The following is a 19,951-nucleotide window of genomic DNA, read 5'->3' as shown; positions in this document are numbered from 1 at the left end:
ATATATATATATATATATATACACATACATACGTATATGTGTATAACAGAGTCACTTTGATGTACAGCATAAATTAACACAACATTGTAAATCAACTATACTTCAATAAAATTTTTTTTAAAAAGCTCTCCGTAACTATTAATCTAACTTCTCACAAAAAGTAAAAGCAAGTATTATTGAGTATGTAGCATAAACCCACAAAGTTTTCACACCTGTAAACAATACACCAAATGTTTTATTTCTCTCATATGCAAGCAGTTGACTCTCAAAGCATTTTAAAAAACACAATAGACATTATTGCACTTTACTAATGAATTACTTCTGTCCCAGGGGATTAAATCAAATGAAAATGGTACAATATTTGGAAGTTTATTTCTGAGCCAACTGAGCTGATGAATTTATGGGTTTCTATAAACTAATTTTTCTTAGTTCAATGTTTTGTACATGCCATCAGTACAATATAATTACTTAAATATTTAGGATATTGTCAATAGCTGTGATTCATATGAAAAATATAATCAGATACCTCAAATTCCTGATTAAGTCAGTTTTAAAAGACACAAAATATTAGTACACTTGAATAAACTGCAATTAACAGAAATTCTGCTTAAAGCTAGAAGTTCTGAATATAATACTTTCCTTGACAGGAAAAAAAAGTGATGTTGAAAAGGCAAAGACCGCCATAACATATCAAATATTTAGGGCATTAGTTATTATACCCTTCGTTTTTGGAGTCTACAGTAAATTTATAACTAGGAAAATTTTTTAAAGTTGTAAGGCCAGTCCTAAAAAACATGAATAAGGATAGCAGAAACATTACCACACATATCAACAAAAACAGAGCAAACCAAGTTTGTGCACAACTTCATTTCATCATTAATTCAGTGATTTGAAGTAAATGCCATGTTAAAAACCATGAGCAAATTTAAAGATTCATCCAAGGAAATTAAGTACTTTTGAGCATTTTTTAAAAAGCTTTAATAGGCAGTGCATCTCTGACCAGCACAAATGAGATGCAGAAAGAACAAAAATGAGAGTGTACAGAGCTGATTCCTACAGGCCTGCTCGCTCAAATGATACATCTACCAATGATTTTCCACAATGTTGTTAGATGCCTTACTTTATTTATATATAAGGCAGCTAGAGCTTTTTCATTATTCCTACTAAGCATTTAAAATACATTTCTACGTATGCATTAAAATTAAGTGTTAATTATGATGCCCTTAAAAAATCAACTTATAAAAAACAAGTTCTGGAAATATAAAAATATTCATTTTTTTTCATGTTTCTGACTCTTGAAAAACTTAAAAGTGCAATATTTTCATGCATCAGCACATTAATCATGCCATATAAGTTCATCTTGAAAGAGCATGTAAATAATTTCTAAAACTTCTAGAGAACAGAGTATAGATATTTTAAGGTTTGATTTTCCATTTGTCTTTATATTACAGTGCAAGGAGGAAAAATCAGTGCCAAATCAAAACATGTTTTTATTAGGAGAAAATAATGCTTTCATGAAAAGAAAATAGGAAACATGTCATGTCTCCCTTTAGTGGTTTTTCTTAAGTCAATCACCTGGTTTACCAAAAATGTTGTATCAGTTCAATTATTGAACAAAATATACATTTGTTCAAAGACCTGTCCAAAAAAGCTCTCACAGAACACTAGTCATTCTAAGCTCCTTTCTTATTTTTCAGTAAGGACTTTAATTAAAAACAAGCTTATTACCCTTTGTTTCACAATTTTAATGGAAATTTCACTCTGAGTTTAAAGTAGTATTTCTTTAAGGGTCTGACCCATCCAGGTGGCAGTGTGGAAGTGGACTGCTGTCATACACACAGCTACAAAATTAGAGCCAAAACTAAGGGGGGAAAATGGAAAATCCAAAACTAACTACTCTAGAAAAAAATTCCAAAACTAAAGGCTTCCTTGAAGAAGAGTGGTTTACAGACAAGACTGTGATTGGTTTTTCTCCCAGCAGCAGCCCCCTGGGATCTGTGATTAAGATGGTATTTGGGGCCTGAGAAGTTTCAGTGATGATTGCTTCATCAATTTTTGCTGGTATCTCATTGACCGTGCATCCTCAATGGCACAACATGCTGTCTGGAAAACAAAATATTTACCATGAATGGTAAAGACCAGTACAGGCTCACGTGGTGGAGAAAGGTACAAAACCAAGAGTATGAGCTCTCCACACAGGTCCAAAGACAAGAATACACAGTTAATACACATCATGCTAAGACCCTTCTGCCCTGTTAAACCCACAACATATTATTTTAAGCATATATATCCATCCAAAGCTGTAACTAGTTGATCTTTTGGGAAAAGTAATAAGTATTGTTAATTATAACATTTTTATTTCAACTTGCAGTGAAAACACTGAGAGGGCATTCTTTAAAATAAATCGTTTACCTCTGCTGTGGTGACATCCTTCAGGTAAATTTTCTGAACATAGCCTTGACTGGCACTGTCTCTTTTTTGGAACAGACCTTGTTTCTGTTTCAAAAGAAACAATGACAGAAAAGAAATTATTATGGGGAAGAAAAAAAATCATAACCTTTAACTGAGTGCTTAAACGTCACTCTATTTTATAATCACTAGACGAACCAAATACACATATTCGGTATGATAAGAAATAAATCATTTTGGTACAAGGATAGTGGTTCCATATGTGAGTTGTTAGAATTTATGAAATTGGATGAGTATCTATCTATCTGCATAAAATGATGGCTTTCTGCAGGCAATGATAAATAGCCTACAGAAATACCACTTGATAACTCATCACATCTGACAAATCAAAAAACCCTTCCTTCATTTCCTTGGCCGATAGATAAAATTCTTATATAATGTAAAATGCACTGAGTCAATTCTCACCACTGATGTGAAAGAAAAGTGATAACTGAGGAAACTGTAATATACATGCATAGTGACACAATCTTTCCTAGTCTAAAAACTATGTTTCATATACCAAGACATTTAAATTTTGAAACTCTACAATGAGGTAAGGCTAAAATACAAAATGGAATGGTTTCACGGTAGTTTCTTTTACTTGTAAACTTCTATGAAAAGAAAGTAAATGTAAATTAAAGGATAATAGTACTTACATCTCTAACTATTGAATTTTATGATAAATATTTTTCAGATAGTTTCAGGAATAGAGATAACAATTACTGTTTACGAAAAAATATAGAAATTACCATCTTTGGAATAGTAATTTCTAGTTTTTTTTAAAGGGGTGAAAATAAATTTATATCATATATAATAAAAATTATACACTTCAAAGTGAACTGAGTCTACGAACTAAGCAAAAGATGGGGTATCATTTTTGCTAATTACTTGCTATATAATTAAAAAGTTTTTCCATAGAAAATGTAGAGGAAAGACATGAAAGCATTATTACATACTTAAAATGCATTAGCTTTCTATAAATGTCAAATATTATTAAATGTGAGTGTTTTAGACATAATATTTATAATAATCTCCTAAAAGCCTAAAATGGGGAATCTTTCCAGAAGTATCTAAGATTATAGCAAAATAGTATCCATATGAAGTTAAAAAAAAACCCTTCTACTCAATAACGCTTTATTCTACCAAAAAGAAACCTAATTCTTTCAGTGAACAAATTTAATATTTCACTCAATGCAATCAAGGGCTGTCAGAAACTAAAGTACAGAACACAAATAGATTACATCTTTCCTTACTTTTCAGCATATAATAATAATAATACTTCAAACATTTTATTCAGTTAACTATAAAACAGAGTCAGAAAGCACTGGTTTCCATTCATTTAACAAATTCCTGGCTCTAAAGATGTGATTCATGTTTTCTTACCTCAACTGAAATTTTGAGCAGATTTCCATCAACAATAGGAGACTGTACAAAATCTTCAAATGGATATTGCCAGTCTACGGACACATGACCTAGGATTTCAACTTCCTTTATACACAACACTCGTCTATTTTGCAAAAGGAAATAAAAACATACAGGTAGTGATAAAGACAGTTAATTATTCTAATATTTCACTCTGCTGGACGGAATTACTTGCTCAGTAAGCATTATAACCTGGCACACTAAAAAATGTATGCTTCACATCTAAAAAAAAAAAAGGTAACTGTCAAATAAAGAGCAAACATGGCACAGTAACAAAGCAGACCTTCAAAAATTCCCCTTCTGCCAATCTTGCAAAATTCAGAAAAGTGTCTTTTTTTTTTTTTTAACTGACCAGGAAACTGAAATCATTCTCTTTAAAACACATAAGGAACAGGCTATACTCTCATCTGGGAAGCAATAAAGGCAGAAGCCCCTGAAAACGTTTTACTTGGAAAATTATTAATTGCTTTTTACTGTCAATCACATATGCCTTCTAATCAAGAAAGAAATGTCACAAACCTCAAATGTCAGCAAAGATTCACGTTAGGCCTACTAATAAATATCAGGTTTGAACACTTTAATACTGATGTACTATATCACAGAGCGAGCATCCCATTTTACTCAACAGCAATTAAAAAATATTCACAGAATCCTTAAAGGGCATCCACATTGATTTCCCAGTGTGTGATTCAGATTTGTTACTGATATAAGTATACTTGATTCTAAAGTTTCTGTTACAGAAAGCAAAACTAGGAAAGTAGAACTGTTTATTCTACAAATGTCTATGGTGCTGGAGAAACAAAGAAGACAGGGTTTCTGCTTGAGAGGTACCCATAGGCTATAAGGGGAAATAAACCTGCAAATAAATGCTACAGCACAGTTAGATAAGAACAAGAGCAGAGTGTGTAGAAAATTCTTTCGGCACACGGGAGAGAGGGACTGACCGTGGTGATAAAGTAGGTAGCGTTAAGAGCTGATTCTTGAAAGGAAGAAGTTCTCTAGGTAGGAAAGGGGAATTATACTCTAGACAAAGGAAACAGTGCATTAACATATATAGGAGTACAAAAAAGGGAAGATTTGGGACTTCCTTGGTGGCACAGTGGTTAAGAATCCGCCTGCCAATGCAGAGGACATGGGTTAGAGGTCTGGTCTGGGAAGATCCCACATGCTGCGGAGCAACTAAGCCTGTGCGCCACAACTACTGAGCCTGCACTCTAGAGCCCGTGAGCCACAACTACCGAGCCTGTGTGCCTAGAGTCCGCACTCCACAACACGAGAAGCCACCGCAATGAGAATCCCGCGCACCGCAATGAAAAGTAGCCCCTGCTCACCACAACTAGAGAAAGCCTGTGTGCAGCAATGAAGACCCAATGCAGCCAAAAACAAATAAATAAACTTAATTAATTAATTTTAAAAATGTTTAAAATATATTTCTAAAAAAAAAAAAAAGGGAAGATTTATCTGAGGAATGTGGAGGTCTGTAGCTGGACTACTGGATATATACAGAGGTGAGAAAATTAGCTTAGCGCCAGATCTTGAAGGATTTTTGTTTTTTGGTTTTTTTTGCAGGGGTCGGGGGTGGGGGAGGCTTTTAGGAAATTTTGACTTTGGCTGTGAGAAGAAGAAAGAGCTAGATTCTAGATGTTTATAAGGTAGAGTTGAATGAACTTGGTGACCAATAGGGTGAGGACTGATACAGACCCCTGGCACTATATTTTTCAGCACAGGTGCTACTGAAATTGCGGGACTGTGTTGTGCACCGTAGGAAGTACACCATCCTTGGCCCCAGGCTATTAGGCGCCTGCAGGGCCTCTAATCATTTCGACAACCTCCAACACCCCTACACATTCCAAACAGTCTCTAGGAAGTGGACTTCACCCCCCACCTCCTGCCTAGTAGAGAATCAGATGATAGAGCCAAGAGTTAAAGATAACTATTACAAATCACTGCATCAAACGCAATTCACCATTCTGATTGTCTTAAAACTCTACTCTTGACCATTGTACTCTTGAACAATATTATTGTTCTCCTGCCACCTTCAATCTCCTTCACTTTCTTCCTCCTGCACCATGTTTGCCAGAGTGCAAATCTTGGTCTTCTTCTGTTTAACATATTCTCTCAGGATGGTTTCTTAGATCTCAACTCCAGATCTTTACCCAAACTCCAATTATCTACACTTATACCTGTATCTATATGTCTCCTTGACTACTGAGGCACCTCTACTTTGATATCTCAAAGCTATGTCAAACTCATTAAGCTCAAAACAGAAACAAAATCATCATCTTTTCCCTCAAATTACTGTAAATGGTACTCAAGCCAAAACCCAGCACACTCATCTTGTATTCCCTTCTCTTCCATATTCAGTCACCCAACCCTGGTCTCTTAAGGCTATCCACTCATATCTAAGGGAGACTGTCATTGCACTGGTCAGGAATATTATCTTTCTAATTGCTTCCTGAAAAGCTCTATAAGGGATTAGATTTCAAATTACTATGATTTTTCAATTTATTTGAAGAAAAACAGATGTATAATGTACACATAAATATTCCTACCAAATGCCTAAATCAAACAAATACTGAAGTATTACATATTACCAAAAAAAAAAACCACACAAAAAAACAAAAAAACCCACTGATTTCCACTGCTTAGTGCTGAATTACATAAAAAGTATAAAAACCATAAAAACTACTTTTTAGATTGTTTTGTGAGTATTTTACTTCTTAATTAATGGGCAAATCAGAAGACTAGTTAACTCTCTCTTAGAAACAGCTTGTAGGTTTAAGCCTGAATCCTAATGCTTTCCTTTCCTCTCCTTGCCACCTAAATATATTTAAGTGCAATAGTAAGGAATCTAATGCAGATGTTACCTACTGTAAGTGCTTTGCCTTAGTCCTACAAAATACATAACTTAGAATGTTTTGAAAATTATTAACCTATAATTAGAATAAGTGATGTAAGGTAAATCTCAGGAAAATAAACTTAGTAGTTTAGTCCAAGCTCTTTTACTGGGAAAAATTATCTACCACTCCCAAAATACTTAGAAAAAACTGGAACACAAAGAAATAATACCATCCTTTTAAAAGGCATGCTAATCATCCAAAATAAAACCTAGTGAGAAAAAGTGATTCATGAATTCACCCTCCATAACTGGATTTATAATTCACATATAAAGGTATCACTACTGCACTTATAAAGTCTATTCTAGACTCCGTCTCTCAGAAGTTGTGTAACTTGGTTAAGCCCCTAAACCATGCTAAGTCTCAGTTTCAGCATCTCCAAAATGAGAGGGTCAGAATAGATGATCTCGAAGGACCTATCCAGATCTGTATTTCCATGACTGTATGACAATGAACATTTTGCAGTTGAAGCATAGTTATCTAAATCCTCTGCCATTTTAATCTCTAAAATTCTTATAATCTATATAGTTAGCATTTTAAAAAATGTCACTTGAAGTCAATACCTATTTGTAACCATAAGGCTTGTCTTCTTCCTTCCCAGAATAACACAGTGGTATCGGTAAGTCTCTCCTTCTAACTTTTTGATATGATTCTGAAAAGAAAAGAAGACTCAAGATTTGGGTTGTACATGCATCTAAATAGTATTTCCAATACTCTATATTAGCTAATCATAATAACAGTGCCAGTTAGGAAAAAATTATTAAAACCAAAAGCACAATTCTATAGATTGGCATGTGAAGCTAGAAAAATATTCATAGTGTAAATTAACTTTCACTGTGCCTTAAAAGACAAATAAGTATTAAACACTTACTAAGTGATCTTCTAATAAAATACATCTTGTTGCATAACTCAGAAGCTTTTGAATATTTACCAGAAATAATCAGACATTTTCATTAATATGAACCTATACTAAAACTGGACATTAACATTACAGGGGTCTTTACCCCCTGGGGTCCATGGAAGGACTTTGGGAGGTCTATGAACTACCATAAAAGAATATAAAATTTTGAAAATGTATTTCTGAACTTTTTTCAGAGGACAGGTCATACTTTTCATCAGATTTTTAAAAGGGGTCTGTGATCCTTCTCAAAGGTTACAAACCACTGATTTACAGAGAGGTAGATATACACATAATAAAATTCCAAGATAACTGATATTTAATATTTTTGAATATTTGGTCTTATACATTAAACATGCATGAGAAGTACAAGAGTGTATTGAATTATATTCCTGGTAGAAAAGAAAATTTAATGACAATCTTAACACAAACATGAAGAATTTCTAAGATTTCAAATAGCCGGCACAATTTATTACTAAAGACAATTACAAGCATAAAATAATTCAAGTATAAATAGTAGCACATTAAAATACATTTATTTTTTAACTATTTCAAAACTATTGTGACTTTAGTCAACACACATTAAAATTAATAAAGTTATTTTTATAATTAATGCTAATGAAATATTATTGATATTATATATAATAATTAAAAATCAGATGAGATAATATATATGAAAATATAAAACATAAACATACTTATAAGATATTAACATTTTATAACCAAGACTACAACATCAATATTATCAAAAGGAGAATATAATCAATATAATAATCACAAGCAGAGAAAGCACACTTGTTATTATTTCAATACTAAAATACATAGTTTTTTAAAGATCCTTGGTTCCCAGTCATTCCTTGACAATTACAAAAAACCATGAACAAGGAAGATGAATCCCCAGAGAATGGGGTCTCAACCTCGGAATGAGTCTCAGAGAGAAGTGGAGTTTAATAGTCACTTGTTTCACATCTTACCTGTGTGAATTAGCTAAAATCTTTTAACATTTATACCTTAATTCCTTTAAAGAGAACATGGGAAATGAATATAACAATTTAGTGCTTTTATTTTCAGCTTTGAAATTTAAATATGTTAAAATATTTAGATTTGAGATGAAATGTACAAGAAATACTACCCACTTTCCATCTTGTATGTATTTTCATTAGTTATCAGGCTTTGCACTTGAAAAAAACTGAAGCTTTTAAAGTATATTTATCACCATAATACATTATAGAAACCTGGTTTCCAGCACTTCTAAAACCCACTACACTCTGAGATTCAGTCTTTGTGGCAGATTAGTTTATAAAATATTTACTCTCCCTTCCCAAAATGCAACTTGAAGAATTTATAATATTTAGCAAAACCAATTTTTTCAAGTAAATTCTAAGGAAATAATACAAGATATGAAAAAGCATTACGTTTAATGATGTTTATCACAGCATTCTTACTGTTAGTAAAATAACAGAAACAACTTTAATGTCAAGAACTGGGAATGGTCAAATATACGAGGTAAATTTACCTCAACAGACAGTAATGCAAGAATTAAGAATGAAGCATTTCTAAGAACATGGAAAAATATAATTAAAACAAAAAAGCAAGGAACACCATTTTAAATATTATATAATCATAACTATGTGAATCAAGATGAATATTAAATAAAAACTGGCCATATATATATATATATATATAAATATATATGTATGTGTGTGTGTGTCATGATAATTATCCTAGGAGAACAGAGGATAAGTAGAAGAGTATATCCTATGAAAACATAGTATATAATTCAGTAACTTTCAAAGCTCAGTATTAAATTAAAGAATACAGAGCAATACTCAGGAGAAAAAGAAAATGGGGTAAATCAAAAGATTCCCAAATAAATTATTTAGAATGTACCCACATTACAATAAGCACTAGGAGGACATAATTTTACACTCAAATGCTCTTTAATATTTACACATTTTGTTATACTAGGTCCCTTAAGGACAGAAGTCTCCTTTCTTCTGTATATCCAACACAGTCTAGATTATCAAATACTTTGTACCCAACTAACTGATCACAGCAAAATGGGCAAGGGATGAAACAGCCTAAATTTCTTAATTATCCATGCCTACCCTTGCTACCCATGGAAAAAAGTTACCAAGTTCTGTTCTTAATGTACAATCATTCTATTTCTTCCAGTTCTCATATCTTAACAAAAACTACTAAATCAGATAAGATGACTATATTTAGCTAAAATAATAAAGTTTCTTGAAGCTTTGTGCTTACTGACATGCAGTTGTAAAAAGGGAAATCATGAGGAAAAGAATAACATAAAGAGCTAAACAATCAAAAAGTAAATAAAGAAAAAAATTTTAACAAGTTATAAGATCTTCCAGAAGTCTCATTAAAATTGTAATATATCCAGGAAAATTAAAAATCATTACTTTTACCTAAGAAGGAAGAATAATTATTAGTGATGATTTAAGACAGAATCTTGAATTAGTTACTGTGCTTGATTCTCACAGAAACTGTACGTGAGGCAACATTTTTGCCAACCCTCAATTATTCAGGCACAAGAAAAGTCTGTCAGCTATAGTTTTAGGCTAGTCTTTGAAGGTCATTCTTTCTTCTTTAAAGAGTCCTTGTTTTAAATATGAAGGATTCAATTTATTCTTTTGATAACTATCGTTTAAAAAATATATAATCCAACTGAACAGTTGTATGTTAACAGCTTCATTCTCTTTACATGTTACAACACATTAAACCTAAGTTTATATTTTCACTTTTGGGAGGAAGCATGAAAGTTGCTAGATAAGACACTGCTAAATCAAACATTTCTATCATTTGTAAAAAAGAAAAAACAAAATATAACTTATATTGAAATTAACTATGGGGCCACTAATTTCAAAATGATAGTTTATAATTTTTTTTGTTCTCATTAGGATAATGAATCCTCTCGCAGGATTTAAAAGCAAAAGTGGTTGGTTTTTAAAAATAAAGACATCTGTAAGTCCAAAAGCCACATAAGTAAGCTGCTTAAATACATGTTCAACTTCTATTTACATTAATTAAAACTAATAATTGTCAAATAAGCATAACCAATAAGGAGACTTAATTTTTAAAAGGTATAAATACTAAAGGCTAGGAATATACATAACATAATTAGAAAATGATTGCCACTTATCTAGCAAGAGTATCAAGGAGTTAAAAAAAGAAAAAGAGATTAAGGAAACATATTCTCAAAATTCATGTGCCAACTCTTATTTGAGGTCTAAGGACAGACCCAGAGCAACTGATACTTCATTTCTTAAAATATATGCCCCAGTCAATAGTTCTGCAACTTGAGTAAATTTAGGTGATTTGTGAAACATATAATAGTTATGTAACTCTATCAGCAGGACTCACATAAAGAACACATAATAGACTGAACATAAGAATTGTTCTTTTTTTCCCCAACTTTACCAGAAATGCACATGAATACCAAAAGAAAAGATGAAATTCTCAAAATGATAGTAAAAGTATCCACTTGTGAGTTCAATAAAGTGTTCCTTCAACTAAATGTAAAAGAGAGTTGATTTCCTATATCCTTTCATCTTTTATATTGACCTCTTATTCCTGTACAGTATTACCAGGAATATCACAATTTTTATCTGTAGTCAAGCCACTACAATAAAAAGTTCAGATAGAGGTGAGAAATGTAAAGAAAACTTCATTTTAATGGACTCTCACTCTAAATAAACCAGGACAGTCAATTAATACCACAGTTGGTTTTGATTTTTAAGGATGAAATCAAGTAGCAGTATAGAAAACATTTAGTCCTGTATTTCCAGTTCTTGCTGTGTAGGCAGAAAAAGAAAGAAAATAAAGTTAGAAGCATGCAGAAAGATAAAATATAATCACATACTATAAAAGTCAAAGTCTAAGAAAAATGAAGAGTCATTTTATTTTAAAGTCAAAGTAGGAAAATATGACTAATTTTATTTTGGAGGAAAGCTAGTCATGGGAGAATAGCAATTTACATATGTGTGTATTATTTAAATACAGTAAAATTAAAACTAAAATAAAAGTCAAAAAAATCCTTAAAAAAGTTTTTAAGGTTTAAAAAGATTAAATTGTACATAATCTTTTTTTCTCTCCTCCAGCTTCTGTTTACCTGAATAAATCTAGATTTACAATATAGTCCAAATAAATTAATTTGGTTGGGAGAAAAGGAAGAAGTGAAATTCTAGTACTTAGCTACAAAGCAGGAGACCAAAGTTAACAACGTAAACTAAAGGAGCTAACATACAAATAGTAATAAAGCCTATGACTTCTTTTAAGATTATCCTTTCTGCACTAAAAAGCTTTGATCCTGTGCAGAAAAAAAAATGATGAATTACTCCCATTTAATACATTATGCTAATATAATAAAACAAATAAATAATCAAACTCTACCCTACCATTGTTCCCTGTGTCATCTTTAAAGAAGTTCATGAATCAGGAACTTTAGGAACCACCCATGAAATCCTGATCCTAGAAATCTTTAAAATTAAATTTCACTCATGACCATGAAGAATAGAATTTATACCTCAAATAAATCATAGCCCTCAGATTCCTGTCTGTCATAAGGGCGAATGATGCCGTCCTCATGGATCAGGCGAGGGGAACGGAGCCTGGTGACTTCCTCAGTTGATTCTGCCACCCTGTGTAAGGCAGCAGAGTAAGTACATATAAGAAAACATGTGAGAAACTTTCAAAACAATACAAATATATATGTGTTGATTAAACACTGTACTACATAACACAGTATATCAATATTTGATAAACACAGAGTAATTTTAAATAACTTGCCCAAAATAATGTGACAAGTATTAAAACCAAGTAGGTTTGACTCCAAGTTCCCCCACCTTTTCTTAAAGAAAAGAAAATGTCAAAATAATAAAGGCAGGGAGTAGGCCATCCACTCGTTGTATCTGTGGTGTCTAGCACACTGCCTGGCATATAGTAGGGACCAATAAACACTTCTTGAATAAAAGAGAAACTGGCTATAAAAAAACATCTCTTCTTATTCCTTTCTGGGGGCACTCTACCTTGTGAACCTGTCAGAGCTTTCAATTAGACTTTAAGGTCCTCACGCACAGGCAGAGTATTTAACCTACTTATGTATTCCTAGCAACAATTTGCACACAGACACATAGCTTGCACACAGTGTGCACTTAATTACCTCTGAATTCCTTGGAAGGTGCTGCTGGCCATATCTATTATTCCACCAGTTGGACGAGCCACCGCACCCACAAGCCCTTTTCCAATTCCTTTAAAGAATCCAGCAGCTCCTTCCTTTTTGGCACCTTCATAAAACCAAAGACAATGAAAGAAAAGAGATTTTAAAATAAGCAACTTTGAACTCAACAAAAGCCTAAGTCAAATACTGAACTGTTTTACCCAGGAAGTTCCTAGAATTTGACTTTCTAAAGAAGTTGAATTTAATCCTAACATGTGATACAACAGCAGTTTTCAAAGTGTGTTAAAAATGCAAATTATTAGCCTCCACTCCCAGCCAGTAATCTGTGCTTTAAGCCCCCAAGGTAACCCCAAGGCACACTCAAATTTTACAACTACTGATCCAGGAGTCTAGTCAGTACCTATGACTGGAAGATCTAAGAACTGACCAGAAAATATTGTGGGTTTTTTTTTTTTTTTTTGTCCAACAATCAGGAGATTTTTCAAGCAGTGCACTTTTTAAAAAAATATAAGAACTTTATTAAAATATAATTCAAATACTATATAATTAACCCATTAAAGTATACAGGTTAAATGTTTTTTATAGTATATTCAGAGTTGTGCAACTATCACCATAATGAATTTTACAAAATCTGTTATTATCTCAAAAAGAAACCCCATGCCTATTAGCAATCATCCCCCATCATTTCCCCCTAAACCCTCTTCTCAATCCTATGCAATTTACCTCCTTCCTCCCTACCCTGCAGACCTAGGCAACCACTAACCTACTTTCTATCTGTATGGATTTGTCTATTCTGGTCATTTCCTACAAATGGAATCATACAATATGTGGTCTTTTGTGACTGGCTTTTTTCACTTAGAATCATGCTTTCAAGGTTCATCCATCTTGTACTTATATCAATACTTGATTTCTTTTTGTAACTGCATAATAAGTTATTTGTAAGGATATACCACATTTTGTTTATCCATGCATTAGATGATGGACATTTGGGTTGTTATTACATTCTAGCTATTATGAATAATGCTTCTATAAACATTTATGTACAAGTTTTTAAAGCGAACATAGCTTTTTAATTCCCTTGGGTATATACCTAAGAGTGGGATTGCATGTATAAACTCTATGTTTATATTCAGTTGTCCCAGCACCATTTGTTGAAAAGGCTATTCTTTCTCTATGGAATTATCTTGGCACCCCTGTCAAAAATCAATCTACCATAAAAGTAAGGATGTATTTCTGGAATCTGAATTCTATTCCATTGATCTATATGTGTACCTGTACGCCAGCACCACCTGTCTTAGCTACTTTAACTTTATAGTAAGTTTTAAAATTGGACAGTGTAAGTCCTCCAAGTTCTTTCTTTTCTTCCAGATTGTTTTGGCTATTCGGGGTTCCCCTGAATTCCTATATAAATTTTAGAATCAGCTTGTCAATTTCTGCAAAAAACCTAACTGGGATTTTGATAGGGACTGTACTGAATAAAGTAATGTGCTTTTTTTTTTAATAGGATAAAAAAAAAGAGTCAACAGCTATTGATGGCCCAAGGGACCCTTGTCTAACTATGGCCCTGTTAAAAATAGCATCCAAAGTCTGAGACACAGTATACTACTTAACCTCTTCACATCCTGAGGAAAGTTACGCTCATTAAACAACAATTTACCATGTGTCAACTCCTCAGACTCTGTACAGGAAGGAAACGTTCTCAACCTACCTTCCACTGGCTTTGTTATTATTCCAGTCACTCCACCAACGACTCCCTGAGAGAGAAACCAATCAAGTCAAGTCCGAAAGGAAGGTGCTTAATTTTAAACCAACCACTAGAGGTCTCTACAGACATACTAGAAATAACTTTTTTTAAATGAGGACTTGACAGAGAACAACATGCACATATAAGTGAGCACTATGATTTTTAAAATATTACATCATAGCAAATTTTAAACGGAGCACTTTGTAGAACTTTAAAATAGACAGAGTAGAGCAGGTGAAAAATTTCTACATCTGACTCTGACACCAATCAGCAGTTGATACCATCTCTTTAAGTCTCAGTTTCCATCCATATCAGTAAATGAGTAAGCTGAGAAAATTATACATCTAATTATAAGTTCTAATGAGGTTACTCTATAATCTAGTTAAAGTATGGAAAACTGAAAATGAAGGGACCTCTGAAGGATAGCAAATATCCTGACAAGTAAAGCACTTTAGAGGAGACAATACACAAAACATTACAAATCACTGGCACAAACACAGCAGTTACAGTCTCCTGAATTATTTCCAAAATTTAAAAAATAATGTTTGTACATTCTTTAAATAACTGTCAAGTAACGGTAGTAACTAAAAATACCTGCATATTATATAAACACACAGAAAAGGAACTGAAGGATATATACTATATTGAAAAGATTAGATACCTCTCAGAAGAGGTGAGGGGTAATCAAAGAGTACTTCATAGCCTTACCTATGCTTCCATTACTCGTTTAAAAAAAGAACTCGTAAGTTCTTATTATTACCTATAAGGAGGACAGTCATATATTACCTGTATAATTAAACAGTATTCGTATATAATTTATAATACCTGTACCTAAAAAGTAGTGAAAGGTAGTTCCTGGTTTATAACCTGTAGCATGTATGCCTCCCTTCCATAGAAACGGTCGACTGATGATGACCTGAAGAATTCCTCCCCCCTCCAGTTACCTCCACATTCCTCCGCTCTACCTGCCCCCTCCCCACTAGTGCTAACCTGCCATCATTACAGTTTTCACTCCAGCCGAGTGCCAAACTAAGTCCAGGAATTGGGGGGTACATCTGATGGTGATAAAGGGAAGGAGAACAAAAAAGGAAACAGAAAGTCCACAATTTATCACTACTGCTACTCTGACAGACCTTTACTCACAAGCAGTATTCCAAGTGCCAAACAACCAGTACATATTCTAAAGTGTATATAAAAGTAAGCATTTCTTGAAGATTCAGCAGGAGACTTACACGCAAGAAGCCCTTTCCCCCTCTGGCCAGGCTGTCACCAAAATCTTTAGGCTGCCGACCCATCTCTTCTCTTCTTTTTTGCTGATATTCTTTGTCCATTGTAATTGCTGCCAAACCTTTTCCAACAGAACCAGTGATTCGAGATACCACTCCTGCTGCACCACCTATCAAAAGGTCAAGAGAAGTTAAGTCACACTGTTTCTTTAAAGAGCATTACCACAATTTACAGCATGCGGCTGCTTTAAACTAACAGGTGCTTACAATTCTGTCGCATATACAAAAATGCATTTATTTTTTCCATTTCCCACTTACCAAGAAGAGGAATAAAACTATTTAAAGTACATTGATTCAACACAACAAAGACATATTAAAAAAAACTCAGCAGGTCAGTGTTAAATTATTTTCCACTTAAGAACAAGGGAGCACATCTTTTAAAAGGATTATTATAAAACAAATCCCTCCTTTATTAAACATAATCATTTGTTTTTCATAAACAATGCATTTTATAATAACTATAATTAAAAATACGTATACACACACACACACACACACACACACACACACAAATATGTGATACATACCTACTGTGTGTCCAAAGAGACTTCTTACTCCAATTACTAACCCCTCAGCAAATTCTTCAGGGCCTTGAACAGCACCCTGGCCGGAAAAAAAAAAAGTTTGCTACTTAAAATTTAAATAAGTTTAAGACTTTGAATCTAGTATTTCAGGGTTTCCATGAAGATACAGAATCTGTAAAGATACATAAACAGTGTGGTGACAGTTTTCACCTTCTAACCCAAATACTGATGGAATATCTATTGTGTTTGAAGATACTTTCAACCCACATGATCTCAGCAAGCCCTTTAAGATGACAAAAATTGGAGAGGAGTAAATCACTGGCTTCAGTGACAATCTGAAGTTGGCCTCCCAGGACCAAGTGCCATCTGCTAAAGCAAGCCACACAGACAACAAGACTAAGAGCCCACACAGTTTTGGCTCTCTTGTTCTCCCCATTTATTCTCTTTGCTTTGTCCTTCTAAAACCCTCACCACACTAGGCTCCTGGATCCTTTAAATGGAGGAGAACAGGTTAGAGGAAAGCTTGACTATGAAACAAAGTCAGCTTTTAATGCCCCATTAGTCCTTTCCATAGTGGTGAAACAGCCTTGAAATGGGTCTCAAACTACCTAGGCACTCTTCTTTACAACTACATTAAATCCTAGAAAATGTGGGGATGTCTTCCAGACACTAGAAGTGCTCAATTAATTCTAACACAATCTTTTAATGTCATCTCTAGTAATTTAAAAAAAAATATAAAATTGATATATTTGTTATTTGAACATTATTCAGTCCCCAGATACAATTAAAATACAAATTACTTGTCACAAAAAATAGAACATCCATTTTTCTATACTACACTTAAAATAAATAAAAGATCAGAATGGCCATCATCAAAAAACTAGAAACAATAAATGCTGGAGAGGGTGTGGAGAAAAGGGAACACTCTTGCACTGTTGGTGGGAATGTAAATTGATACAGCCACTACGGAGAACAGTATGGAGGTTCCTTAAAAAACTAAAAATAGAACTACCACACGACCCAGCAATCCCACTACTGGGCATATACCCTGAGAAAACCATAATTCAAAAAGAGTCATGTACCAAAATGTTCATTGCAGCTCTATTTACAATAGCCAGGACATGGAAGCAACCTAAGTGTCCATCATTGGATGAATGGATAAAGATGTGGCACATATATACCATGGAATATTACTCAGCCATAAAAAGAAACGAAATTGAGTTATTTGTAGTGAGGTGGATGGAGTTAGAGTCTGTCATACACAGTGAAGTCAGAAAGAGAAAAACAAATACAGTATGCTAACACATATAAATGGAATCTAAGGAAAAAAAAAAAAAAGTCATGAAGAACCTAGTGGCAAGACGGGAATAAAGACACAGACCTACTAGAGAATGGACTTGAGGATATGGGGAGGGGAAAGGGTAAGCTGTGACAAAGTAAGAGAGTGGCATGGACATATATACATTACCAAACGTAAAATAGATAGCTAGTGGGAAGCAACCGCATAGCACAGGAGATCAGCTCTGTGCTTTGTGACCACCTAGAGGGGTGGGATAGGGAGGGTGGGAGGGAGGGAGATGCAAGAGGGAGGAGATATGGGAACATATGTATATGTATAACTGATTCACTTTGTTATAAAGCAAAAACTGACACACCACTGTAAAGCAATTATACTCCAATAAAGATGTTAAAAAAAAAAAGATCAATACCTGGAAGGGTTCATAGAATAAAGCTTCAAATCCTTCTGACAGACCTCTAATTAATCCAAATGGGTTTCCAAGCACATCTAAGCCCAATACAAGGACATACATCTGTTTCAAGAACTACAGGGAAAAAAAAATAAATGAAGTCCTTTGCAACTATTGTAAGGAACAACATCAGGATGCAGTAAGAAAGTGGGATACTGACTAAGTTAAGTTTGTTAAAGGAAAGTGCTGCAGAATAACCACCATTATGACCATTAATTGATCTTTCACTATGTGCCAGGCGTTATGTTAATACTTTTACATGGGTCTTTCAAATTGGACAGAACTAAGGTTTGAGGCAAAGTCTGCCATTTGGCAGTTATGTAACCTTGGACAAGTCACTTAGTCTCTATAGGCCTTCCTCTTTTCATCTATAAAATGGGAGGTCTATTATACTGACCTTGCATGGCTGAGCATGCATATTAAATGAATATATATTTCAATAACTGGTACTTACTTTTGTTCTTACCACTATTTCTATGAACTAGATGGGTTAAAAACAAAAACAACAAAAAAAAGAAAAAAATATCCTTATTTGAACATGTAAAAAACATAATGTCTATACACCATAAGAGAAAGGACCTGCCAGCAGAGGAAGGAAAGAGGAATGTCACCCTGGAGTTCCACAGTATAGCAATGGAACCCTAGTGCCCCAAAACAACTACTATGTCTGTGCATAGAACTCGAACCATGGAGAAACAGGCAAAGGGAGGAACCTGGCTTCCTCGCAATTCTACTAGACTATGCTTAGAAACTATAGTCATTGAAGGAATAAAATGTATTGGCTCCTAAGTTACTATTCTTTCCCAAAGTGGTAAATGTACAATTGCAAAGGGAAAAAACACTAAGGGAAACTTTTTAAAGAAGTTTATACGGGGGTGGGGAAAAACTAAAGAAATAGAAATTAATCATTCAAGAAAACTACTAAGTAATGAGATTGAGAACTGCAGTAAATTAGGTAAACATCACACACTGTACAATCACATACAAATGTTTTGTTTTGATATTTTATGAAGTATATTCCTTATGAGTTACTATGATAGGAAATTACCTGTTCACTGTAATGTCTAACAACACTCCACATGAGCTGATCTCTGTTGTAAAACTGATATCGAATTTCATAATAAGCAAGTCTGGGAGGAGAAAGTGTCAAAAGTACTAAGATTATTTTTTGAAAAAAAAAGAGACTTAAAATTTCAGTGATAATCATTGCTAATTCACAATTAGGTTTGTACATATAATTTGTTTGCGATCTTAAATATTAGGATAACAAAACTACTATAAAAATAGTGCATTCTCATGCAAATCTTTCATAAACACATAAAGAGTAAAAAGGTTTAAAAAAGCTGACCATAATCCCCCCACACAGTGGATTTTTTTAAAAGTTTTTTCTTCTTCTCATTTTCCACTTTGAATTCTTTCTTTTCTGTGCAACTGAAAAATATTAAAACACTCTGTATGCATTTTTACACTCAGCATTGTGGATAAATATTCTTCTGTGTTTTCAATATTCTATGTAACCATTTTTAATAATGCATAGCATTCCAATATGTGAACGTGTCACAACAAACGATTCTTCCACGGTCAGACATTTTAAAATTTTGACATAATAATTAATGTTGCTATGTGTATCTTGAATATAACTTTGGTTGCATTTCAAGATTATTTTTTGGACCAAATTCCCGCCCAAAATAATTAATGAGTGAAAGACTACAAAAACATTTAAGGCTCTTGAATAGATCCCTTTCCACTGATACAAAGAGTAAAAAAAAAAAAAAAAAAAAAGTGCC

The 19,951-nt window shown here is 33.4% G+C and overlaps 1 protein-coding gene across 4 annotated transcripts in view; it reads right to left on the bottom strand.

Annotated features, from left to right (window-relative positions):
- Positions 1 to 215: 215 nt before the first annotated feature.
- The window catches only part of VPS13C (vacuolar protein sorting 13 homolog C), a 182,718-nt gene continuing 162,982 nt past the window's right edge, over positions 216 to 19,951 (bottom strand). For 2 of the 4 annotated variants that reach the window (XM_059913129.1, XM_059913130.1), the window contains exons 73-83: positions 19,213 to 19,294; positions 18,126 to 18,239; positions 16,420 to 16,495; positions 15,839 to 16,002; positions 14,571 to 14,616; positions 12,845 to 12,968; positions 12,209 to 12,323; positions 7,331 to 7,419; positions 3,832 to 3,955; positions 2,413 to 2,496; positions 216 to 2,103 (exon numbers count right to left, since the gene is read on the bottom strand). In XM_059913129.1, coding sequence (XP_059769112.1) covers positions 2,002 to 2,103; positions 2,413 to 2,496; positions 3,832 to 3,955; positions 7,331 to 7,419; positions 12,209 to 12,323; positions 12,845 to 12,968; positions 14,571 to 14,616; positions 15,839 to 16,002; positions 16,420 to 16,495; positions 18,126 to 18,239; positions 19,213 to 19,294 — 1,120 coding nt within the window. In that variant the 3' untranslated portion in view covers positions 216 to 2,001. Of the gene's footprint in view, positions 2,104 to 2,412; positions 2,497 to 3,831; positions 3,956 to 7,330; positions 7,420 to 11,245; positions 11,478 to 12,208; positions 12,324 to 12,844; positions 12,969 to 14,570; positions 14,617 to 15,838; positions 16,003 to 16,419; positions 16,496 to 18,125; positions 18,240 to 19,212; positions 19,295 to 19,951 lie in introns of those variants that run through there. The other 2 variants (XM_059913131.1, XM_059913132.1) reach the window with 2 other exon arrangements.

Source organism: Balaenoptera ricei, chromosome 2, assembly GCF_028023285.1.
Source record: "Balaenoptera ricei isolate mBalRic1 chromosome 2, mBalRic1.hap2, whole genome shotgun sequence".
Lineage (NCBI taxonomy): Eukaryota > Metazoa > Chordata > Mammalia > Artiodactyla > Balaenopteridae > Balaenoptera > Balaenoptera ricei.
This window is presented reverse-complemented; position numbering and strand designations above follow the sequence as displayed.